The sequence below is a fragment of the Musca vetustissima genome, unplaced genomic scaffold, assembly GCF_032173495.1.
Source record: "Musca vetustissima isolate MV318-11 ecotype Yass unplaced genomic scaffold, APGP_CSIRO_Mvet_v1 utg4377, whole genome shotgun sequence".
Lineage (NCBI taxonomy): Eukaryota > Metazoa > Arthropoda > Insecta > Diptera > Muscidae > Musca > Musca vetustissima.
Genome location: NW_026883600.1, coordinates 78628 through 90333, shown reverse-complemented (window position 1 = coordinate 90333; position 11706 = coordinate 78628). Strand labels below are relative to the sequence as shown.

Sequence of the window (11706 nt, the reverse complement as noted above, 5' to 3'; positions counted from 1 at the left end):
TGGGAGGTATGGGGAAAAACGAAGAGGGGGAATACATTGGGACAACCAATCAAAATGCCGTATTGCGATCATACGATGTGACGTCACAAACTTTATACACTACAAAAATGTATTTTCACCATAATTTTTCTTCTGTTTTTCAAATAAAATGTCCATGTAATTTTTCAAAATATTTTCACAATTTAATAAAAGTTTACAAAAACACACACCTTATTTTGCAAAAATTATTTACTAAGCCATTTTGTTTAAAAAACGAAAATTTGCAATGTTTAATGTTTTCTTTTCAATTCATTCTTCCATTTTCATTTGTATTACTTTTTATTATGTTTCATATATAATTCTTGGAACATTTGCACAAAAAAAAAACAAACACGGCAATATAATTTAATTATTTTTCTTTGATTTTTTTTTAATTTGTTTTCACTCCGTTGTTTTAATTATTTGTTTAATAAATTTGCAATTGCATCAGTCATCATGCACAATGAAGAAGAACGTTGTCTAATTAACTGTCAATTGGACTATAATATAAAGTGGTTCAATAACGGGTATATTCACTGCAATGAACTGTGGTGAACTAGTTGTCATTTGCTGTCACTGTAAACAATTTTTTGTTTTGATTAATTTTGAATTTAAGATAAGATTTAACGAAATATAGTTATAGATTTGTTTAATTTGCCTTCACTTGTCGTTTATTAGTAGATTTATCTACTATTGTACCAGTCCTCAAGCACAGAGAAGAAGTAATTGTCAGCTCGGGCTATAACTTGGTTCAATAAGAGGAATATTCACTGGAATGAAATGTAGTGAACTAGATGCCATTCGCTGTCACTGTAAACAATTGCTTTTTGTTTTGATTAATATTGAATTTAAACATTGAAAATCGCTAGTTTTGATAGCATTTTACAAAATATAATTATTTATTTGTTTAATTTGACTTCACTCGTCAGTTAATTGTAGATTTATTTGCAATTTCATTAATTTTTAAGCACAGAGAAGAGCTATTTGTCAATTGGGCTATAAATTGGTTCAAAAAGAGGAATATTCACTGCAATGAACTATGGTGAACTAGTTGTCATTTGCTGTCACTGTAAACAATTGTTTTTGTTTTGATTAATTTTGAATTTAAACACTAAAAATCAATATTTTTGATATCATTTAACAAATTATAATTATTTATTTGTTTAATTAGTTTACACTCGTCATTTAATTGTAGATTTATTTGCAATTGCATCAGTTTAGGCTATAAATTGGTCCAATAGGAGACATATTCACTGCAGCGAATTGTGGTAATCTAGATGCCATTGGATGTCAATGTTTTGTTTTAAATTGTGATTAATTCTGGATAAAAATATTAAAAATCGCTGTTTTAGGATAATTATTAATTTTTTTATTAATGAAATATTAAAATTTATATTGTTAAATTATATAAAAAGAGCAAAAAACAATAATTTTACAGTACAGTGAACTTTTTACCGGGTTAACCTACTCTATGAGGATTTATTTGGCATGTATACAATGGAATTGACAATTGAAACCCACTGGCTTAACGAAATCCAGTACAATGTAAACGTACTATAAGGTTGCACTTTTCTAACTACTTTAGGTTTCTAATTTTGTTGACATTTCCTTTTGAACCTATTCGCTGTAGTTTAATTTGTGCAGGTTTAATTTTTAATTTTTGCAATTTATATAATAAGATATATAAAAAATAAATAAAATATTAAAAAAATCTTTAAAATGCTAACACTTTTGACGTTTTTTTTTCTTTCTTTTGTATTTTGGAAATTTGGCGATTTGCTACCACCCAAATTTCAGAGAAAACAAAAAATGCCGCCTTTGGAAGCCTAACCACTTTAGGTTTCTATAGTGACACAGGAGATGCTCGGTGGACCACCCAATAGTCTGTGCCGCCTCCTGTGCCGTCTGTGCCGCCTCCTCCTCGTCAACGTAGAGGCCTTAAGTTCAGCATTGCGTTCAGAGCTGCTTGTGGCATGCCTAGCATTCGCTATTCCAGAAGATGATGATTTCTTGCCAGACGTGCCCTTTTTCATATTTCGACCAACGGTGGGGCTATTCAAGACCTTAATTCTATCCTAATATGTTATTTTCGTGCGTTGTTTAAAATAAATTACGCTAGAGCCACCGTTTTTTGTATGTTAAATGACGCAAAACTGTGCCGGTTTTATGAAATAAATTTCGCAGCAGTCCTAAATCCTGAATTTTACATGTAAATAAGGATTAACTGTCAAATTGCAGAGTTTCTACTTGTATTCTTCGTGCAATGTTGCCAACCATCTACATATTGCCAACACCCAAAACGCATTTAGTGCGACCTATCGCCAATGGCACTTTTCGTATGTAGTGAACCCTTAAACACAGTTGTAAACAAAGCAGCGGGCAACACGTGCAACAGAGGTAGTTTATTGGAATTTTGGATATATTCTATTGAATTTTTGGACAAGAAACATGACAAAATTTATTACCTATTTCAATTTATGTCCCATACCGGAGCCCAAAGGTTTCTTGGGAATATCACCGGATAAAGATGAGGGCAATATTATTACAACATTGGGTAAAAACATTATTATTGTCATTAAGGTAATGGGAGGGGAGGCAGTGCCTCCTGCTTTAAAGATAATGGATTGTGAATGAAAATGTTTTTTGATTTCTTTTTTTTTTTAGATTTCTACACAAAAACAAATACGCAGTTGGTCGGTGCTGGAAAAGTTATCCTCCAAAGTGATCTATGATAAGAAATCGGAAAAATATGTTGGTGTGTTTGGCAATAAGTACCTGAGGTGTTGGGATGAAAAGACAACGGAATTGAACAAGTGCAAGAAATTGAAGGTAGATTTTGCCAAATTTCGTGCAAATCGAAAGTTGCATAGGGACTTTGGTGCCCCATTTACCTGAAATCGGAGGAAAATGTATATGGGAGCTATCTCTAGATCTGAAGCGATTTTCACGAAACTTGGCACACATCATTTTAGACCTTATTCAGTACTTTATATCAAATTTCGGGTGAAAATATATATGGAAGCTATATCTAACACATCATTCTATACTCATTTTCGCCATGAAATTTAGCAAACATCGTATATATATATATATATATATATGAAGTATATCTAAATCTGAGTACGCCATGCCAAATTTCGTGTAAATCGAAGGATATATAGGGACTTTGGTGCACCATTTACAAAAAATCGGACCAAAAATATATATATTAGCTATATCTAAATCTGAACCGATTTTTCCCAATTTCAATCGTGTTCATCCTTGAGCCAAATAAATGAGCTGTGCCAAATTTCATACAATTCGGATTATAAATGCGACCTAAAATACAAGGTGGATTGGGCCCATATCTCCCAAACCATCAACCGAACTGTTCCGAAAACAGGATTTAATATTTTCCTTTCTTTTTTTCAGTTCCACAAATATATTTCCCAATTGATCAGTTATGGTGATGACACATTGGTTTTGTATGTTGATGGCACATGCGAACCATTGGCCAAGGCAATTGAATCCCGCAAAGAAGAGGTTAATATTTCGACCAATCAACAATTGGAATTATCGAAAAAGTTAACCTTTACAAAAGCCAGTGTTTATAATTCGGCTAATGGTTGTCGGATCTTAACCTATTTTGAACGGAATTCCATTAATGGGGATTATCATTTGGTACGTCTGCCTTTGTCGGCGGAGGGTGTAGTTATGGAGCCACCAAAACGTTTTAAACTTGCGAGGGAAAATTTAAGTGTAACCGTGGCTGGAGCGGCCGTCATTGAGGGTGAGGGGGTGCCAATGCTATTGACAATATGTGAGTATTTAAAATTAGATATAAAATATGGAAATAATTTCATTGGAATCTTTTTCCGTTCTTTTCCAGGGTCCGATAAACGTATGTTTATTTTAAATCTAGGCGATGAGGTCTGCCCTGAACGTTCCCCCGGCAGTTTTGTTTCATTGTTGACTCAGCTAAAAGTGGATTGCCCTCTCTCTGTGATGGGCATCTCCAAACATTTTGTTGCCATTTATGGTGCCAATCATGGCCAAGAGGGCGGCTCCCTACTCCTCTACAATACCCAATTTAAGGTCATCAAGACGAAACAATTTTTCAAAGTCTATTTCAATTATTCCCAACTGTGGTCGGTTAGTGATCATATCATTTTGGCCATGGGTCAAAATCTATCCGTTGTCAAATATCAAGTACTCAAAGAGGTATTATCGGAATTACTGGGTACCCAAGTCTCTAATGATTATCAAACGGCCATTGAAATTGATCACATCAATGAGGAGGATGTCATGGAAGAATGCCTACAATATAGTAAAGATGTCCAATCGCACAATGAGAAGGAAAAGGAGGAGAAAGATTTAAAAATCGTGGAAGCTGATGGTCTAACCGTACCCTTTATGGGTGCCCAAGAATTCGATAAAGAACTAAATGCCTTGCGACAATTACATTTACATGTTGATGTTATTCCGGATCATCGTTTGGATGTGCCTCACATAAATCTCATGTCAAATCACAATGATGAGGGTTTCTCATGCCAGGAGTTGCAATTGATTGCCCAGCAGCTGGAGCGTGTGGGTGCCAGTGAACATGAAATCACCGAGAAACTTTTAACCGTCCTCATGAAGGCCAATTTGGTGGAGGATATTGGAGTGTGCCTGAGGCGTTACACCAACATATCCGAGAAGATTTTATCCAAAACTTTGAATTATATTTTAAAGAAATACACCAAGGAAAAGTCCAGCAAAACAAATGGCACCCTAGAAGAACCCATGGAGGAAGATAATGAAAATGACAGCCAAGAAGAGAATGCTGAAGATGAAGAACTCCATTTGGGTATCCTTTCCAAAAAACCCACCTCAGCAACCCCCCACAATCCCTCAGATCTAGAAAACATTCTCAACACCCTGTTGGCCTGTTCCTTTGACCCGGAGACAATTGCCAAATGCATACGTCAAGATATGGAATATAAAGAGGTGGTACTACTCTTGGAACATCTCTACGATATGTTAACCTCCGAGCAACAAGAATATCTAGAAGATCGTCCCACTCTCTATGAGACAAGTACTGATTATGAATTACAATTGCTAAGATGGTTTGGTGTATTCCTCAACTCCCACTTTCAAAAATTGGCCCTATCCAAAGAAGTGGCCCTCATTGAGTTACTCTTTAAATGGCATGAACTATTCGATAGTTATAAACAAGAAATTGTGGAGCTACAAAATGTTGCCGCCTTACTATATAATATTGTCGAACGTAAAACAAATCTGAAGGAGAAGAGTTCATCGAAATGGTATTCCATAGAAGAGGTTTATTTGTTTTGAAAATTAGAGAAATAAAAAATTTTAATTTGTTAAATACAAAAAATAATTTCTTTTCATTTGTCTTTAAGGGGAGGAGATATCAACCAATTTCCAAAAAAGGCTGTGTCGTCAAATAAAACCAAACGAAATTCTGAAAAAATCGCCGACATCTGAAGCCGTTTTCTTTCAATTGACAATTTTTTAAAAGGTATTCCCATTGTATTCCTAGGTTTAAGCGAGGATCTCAACCATTTATGAGTGGTTTCGAAGTCAACTGTTCCCATATAGGTATCATTGTTCTGTACCTGATATTTACAATAATATTCCCAGTATTTAGTCAATTTACGGAAACACCTAAAACTAGGCAACAGTTTCTAAAAACCGCCATTCATTATAACCTTCAGAACTCAGTGGTATAGGGTATTGTGTCTTTGTGCATATGTTTGTAACAGGCAAAAGGAATCGAGATAGACACATGGTTCCTTTTGAGGATATGTATAGAATCACTTTCTGAGTCGATTTATGCATGTCCGTCCGTCTGTCCATCTGTACATGTTAAATTGTAAACATATTAAAGGTTGCATTTATGATCCGATTTGGATGAAATTTGGCACATGTCACCTATTTGACCCAATAATGAACCCTTTTGAAATTGAAGAAAATCGGATCAGATTTAGATGTAGCTCCCATATATATTTTCATCCGATTTTATGAAAATGGTGTAGCAAAGTCCCTATATATCATTCGATTTGCACGAAATTTGGAATAGCCTACTAAATTAAGTCTAACATGATGTGTGTTAAGTTTGGTGAAAATCGGTTCAGATTTGAATATATCTCCCATATGTACTTTAGTTCGATTTAAGGTAAATGGTGAATCAAAGGCCCTAAATATCTTTCGATTTGCACGAAATTTGGCATAGGGTACTGAATTAGGTCTAGAATGATGTGTGTTAAATTTCGTGGAAATCGCTTCAGATTTCGATATAGCTCCCATATACATTATCGTCCGATTTAATGTAAATAGTTCACAAAATTCCCTATCTATATTTCGATTTGCACAAAATTTGGCATAGGGTACTAAATTAGGTCCAGAATGATGTATGCTAAGTTTCGTGAAAATCGCATCAGATTTACATATAGCTCCCATATATATTTTCGTCCGAATGGTGCACCAAAGTCACTATATACCCTTCGATTTGCACGAAATTTGGCATAGCGTACTGAATTAAGTCTGGAATAATGTGTGCCAAGTTTCGTGAAAATTGGTTCAGATTTAGATATAGCTCCCATATATATTTTCTTCCGAATGGTGTACCAATGTCCCTATATAACTTTCGATTTGCAGGAAATTGAGCATAGTGTACTGAATGTGGTCTAGAATGATGTGTGCTAAGTTTCGTGGAAATCGGTTCAGATTTAGATATAGCTCCCATATACAATTTCGTCCGATTTAAGGTAAATGGTGTGCCAAAGTCCCTATATATCATTCGATTTGCACGAAATTTGGCATAGCATACTGAAATAGGTGTAGAATGATGTGTGTTAAGTTTCGTGAAAATCGGATGATATTTAGATATAGCTCCCATATATATTTTCGTCCGATTTAGGGTTAATGGTGCACCAAAGTCCCTAAATATCTTTCGATTTGCATGAAATTTGGTATAGCCTACAAAATTAAGTCTAGAAAGATGTGTGTTAAATTTCGTGAAAATCGGTTTAGATATAGATATAGCTCTCATATATATTTTCATCCGATTTAAGGTAAATGGTGCACTAAAGTCCCTAAATATCTTTCGATTTGCACGAAATTTGGCACAGCGTATTGAATTAGGTATAGAATGATGTGTGTTAAGTTTCGTGAAAATCGGTTCAGATTTGGATATAGCTCCCATAGATATTTTCGTTTGGTTTAAGGTAAATGGTCCCTATATAGCTTTCGATTTGCACGAAATTTGGCATAGCGTACTGAATTAGGTGTAGAATGATGTGTGTTAAGTTTCGTGAAAATCGGTTCAGATTTGGATATAGCTCCCATAGATATTTTCGTTTGGTTTAAGCTAAATGGTCCCTATATAGCTTTCGATTTCCACGAATTTTGACATAGAGTAATGATTTAGGTCTAGAATGATGTGTGGTACGTTTCGTGAAAATCGGTTCAGATTTGGATATAGCTCCCATATATATTTTCGTCCGATTTATGGTAAATGGTGCACCAAAGTCCCTATATATCTTTCGATTTGCACGAAATTTGGCATAGCGTACTGAATACGGTCTAGAATGATGTGTACTAAGTTTCAGGAAAATCGGTTCAGATTTTGATATAGCTCCCATATATATATTCGTCCGATTTTATGTAAATGGTGCAACAAAGTCCCTATATATCTTTCGATTTGCACGAAATTTGGCATAGGGTACTAAATTAGGTCCAGAATGATGTGTGCTAAGTTTCGTGAAAATCGCTTCAGATTTAGATATAGCTCCCATATATATTTTCGTCCGATTTTAGGTAAATGGTGCACCAAAGTTCCTATATATCTTTCGATTTGTACGAAATTTGGCATAGCCTACTGAAATAGGTGTAGAATGATGTGTGTTAAGTTTCGTGAAAATCGGATGATATTTAGATATAGCTCCCATATACAATTTCGTCCGATTTAAGGTAAATGGTGTGCCAAAGTCCCTATATATCATTCGATTTGCACGAAATTTGGCATAGCCTACTGAAATAGGTGTAGAATGATGTGTGTTAAGTTTCGTGAAAATCGGATGATATTTAGATATAGCTCCCATATATATTTTCGTCCGATTTAGGGTTAATGGTGCACCAAAGTCCCTAAATTTGCACGAAATTTGGCGCAGCGTACTGAATTAAGTCTAGAATGATGTGTGTTAAGTTTCGTGGAAATCGGTTTAGATTTAGGTATAGCTCTCATATATATTTTCATCCGATTTAAGGTAAATGGTGCACTAAAGTCCCTAAATATTTTTCGATTTGCACGAAATTTGGCATAGCGTACTGAAATAGGTGTAGAATGATGTGTGTTAAGTTTCGTGAAAATCGGATGATATTTAGATATAGCTCCCATATATATTTTCGTCCGATTTCAGGTAAATGGTGCACCAAAGTCCCTGAGAATCATCCTATTTGCACAAATTTTGACAAAGCGTACTGAATTAAGTCTAGAATGATGTGTGCTAATTTTGGTGAAGATCGGTTCAGATTTAGACATAGCTCCCATATATATTTTCATCCGATTTAAGGTAAATGGTGCACTAAAGTCCCAAAATATCTTTCGATTTGCACGAAATTTGGCATAGCGTACTGAATTAAGTTTAGAATGATGTGTGCTAAGTTTCGTGAAAATAGGTTCATATTTGGTTATAGCTCCCATATATATTTTCGTCCGATTTCAGGTAAATGGTGCACCAAAGTCCCTGAGAATCATCCGATTTGCACAAATTTTGACAAAGCGTACTGAATTAAGTCTAGAATGATGTGTGCTAATTTTGGTGAAGATCGGTTCAGATTTAGACATAGCTCCCATATATATTTTCGTCCGATTTAAGGTAAATGGTGCACCAAAGACCCTATATATCATTCGATTTGCACGAAATTTGGCATAGCGTACTGAATAAGGTCTAGAATGATGTGTGCCAAGTTTCGCGAAAATCGGGTCAGATTTAGATATAGCTCCCATATACATTTTCGTTCGATTTAAGGTAAATTGTGTACCATAGCCCCTATATATCTTTAAATTTGTACGAAATTTGGCACATCGTACTGATGCTATGTGGTACGTTTCGGGAAATCGGTTCAGATTTCGATTGAGACTTAAATGACGTTTTTGCGTTTTGTTGAAATTGGTGCAGATGTAGCTACTAGCATCCATATTTATTTCGAACGGGTGTCTGATTGAGATAAAATTTTTAACAGTGCGAATAGTACCGAATAGCGTGTATTCAAGGTATGCGTATGTTCCTTCGAGGGAACATTGACATGCAAACTGTAAGGCTACATATGTAGAATATACCCAAAGTGGTGAAGGGTATCATATATTCCGACCAGTCCGACTTTACTACTTTCCTTACTGGTTTTTAATTGACTCTTGTAAGCCAATACCCCCACCCCTTCCACTCGTATACAATAAATGGTCAATTAGTCAATCCCAAACACACCAAAAAAATAAAAAATCCAAAAACCCCAAAACTGAAACAATAAAACATTGATTATAGCCCTATTATTTAGTGGCCTACAAGAAAACACGATTTCTCCCGAAAACCCTCATCTACACTGGGCATGTAAAAGTGAAGAGGGAGGGGTGGGGGGATCGATTAACCAAATGATGTGTGTAATAAATTACATATGCACGCATACACACAGACACACACACTCATAGCCATTACATATCCCCAAAAAGAAGCCATTACTTTATTTCAAGATTTAAACATTCTTTGGCTGCCCGCCAGTCAGACTGCCTTTCTTTTAATTTTTGTTAAGAAAAAAATTTAAAAGTGGTTTTCTGTGGTTATTGTTGTTGTTTTTTTGTTTGTTGTTCTCGCATCGAATAATTATATTTATTGGAACCAAAGTGAGTTTTGAACTCACGCTGCACACACACACAGATTGGTAATCAATAAATAAAATGAAAGGGGTGAAAAGGTGGCTATGGAGGGCAACGCAACTCTTCGGTTCAAAAAGGTCCCCCTTCCATTTATTGATTAAATGAAGGGCTCTGCATAAGTCAAAAAGTATAAAAAAGAACAAGAAAACCAAATCAAGTCCGTCCATCTAAAGGTGGAGATTTGTTTTCTTGGAGTCTTTTGAAACATTGTTTCAATTTGAGGTTAAGTATGAAAGCTAAGATTTTGATGGAAGGTTTAAGCCGATCGCTTTACTAAATTGAATTTTGTCAGCAGTATCTTTTTGTTGACCCCCTGCCACCAAACAAGGCAACCATATGTACGAATGGGGAGAACGATCGTCACATACAGCCAGTATATGATCTCCGGTCTTAGTCCTTACCAGCTCTTACCAGTGGAGTTCTTGCATGAGTAGAGTCCCAACAGTCCTTTCTTAGAGCGTTCCTCAACATTCCTATTCCACGATAATTTGCGGTCAATGATAGTACCAAGGTATTTTGCTTCTTCAGAAAGGGTTAGGGTTACTCCTCCCAGTGATGGCAGGCGGAAACTAGGAATCTTACGTTTCCTAGAGAAGAGCACCAATTCTGTCCTGGTGGGGTTTACAACAAGACCTTTGGCATATGCCCAGTTAGACATAGTTGAAAGGGCACCCTCCAAAATATCTGTAATTGTCATTAGAAATTTACCACCAACCAGCAGGACTACATCATCGGCATAGGCTACAACATTTATCCTAAGATTGTCGAACTTCAGCAGTATGCCATTTATCATCAGAAGCCACAGAAGGGGAGATAGTACTCCTCCCTGTGGTGTGCCTCTATTGACAGATTTTCTCACGGAACTCTCTCTTAAGGATGAGTTGATAATTCTACTTTCCAGCATTCTATCAATCCAGTCCGTTAGAAGTGAGGGAATACCTGAACTTGCGAAAGCAGAATGGATGGCTTCTATCTTCACATTGTTAAAAGCTCCCTCAATCTCGAGGAATGCTGCCAAAGTGTAGCCAGAGAACTCCATATTCTTCTCGATGCATCCAACCACCTCATGTAAGGCTGTGTCCACAGATTTGCCTTTGATATATGCACGCTGGGTGTCGCTAAATTTACTTTGGTCAATAGTATTTCTAATTTCTGAGTCTAGTAACCTTTCTAAAGTTTTGAGTAGAAAGGAAGAGAGGCTAATCGGTCTATAGTCTTTTGGTAACGTACGACTCGGCTTCCCGGCTTTCGGGATGAAGGTCACTGTTACCTCTTTCCATAGACTAGGTATGTACGATAGAAGTAGACAAGCCCTAAAAATGTCCTGCAGAGAGGCGAATACTCGTTCATCTGCGTGTTGCAGCATGTCCGGTATTATACCATATGGACCAGGAGACTTATAGGTTTGAAAACTATTTATCGCCCATACCAGTTTTGGGTAACTTATATTATTTTCTATCAACTTCTCCTCCTTCGTTCGAACTATAGGCACTCTCCCTATAGTCCTTACAACCAGGAAAGTGGTTTGTCGATAGAAGATCAAGAGTCTCACTGCCAGAGTTTGTTCACGTTCCATCACTTCGCTTAATACTACCTATAGATTTTGGATCTTTAGATAGTACTCTGCGAAATCTGGCCGCTTCGTTGACTCCTTCGATTGATATACTATGGCAGACCCAAGACTCACGTTTAGCCTTCTTTATTTCGCTCTTGTACCTATTGAACTGTTCTCTATAAACGTTCCAATCTGTACTGAGTTTTGTCTTACT

At 36.1% G+C, this 11706-nt stretch overlaps 1 protein-coding gene across 1 annotated transcript; it reads left to right on the top strand.

Moving 5' to 3' along the window:
- Window positions 1–2466: 2466 nt before the first annotated feature.
- On the top strand, window positions 2467–5334 carry LOC133330505 (nucleolar protein 11). The gene is made up of 4 exons (XM_061538942.1): window positions 2467–2598; window positions 2683–2847; window positions 3430–3817; window positions 3887–5334. Exons 1-4 carry the CDS (start codon window positions 2467–2469, stop codon window positions 5332–5334), a joined length of 2133 nt encoding a protein of 710 aa, XP_061394926.1.
- The last annotated feature ends 6372 nt before the right edge of the window (window positions 5335–11706 follow it).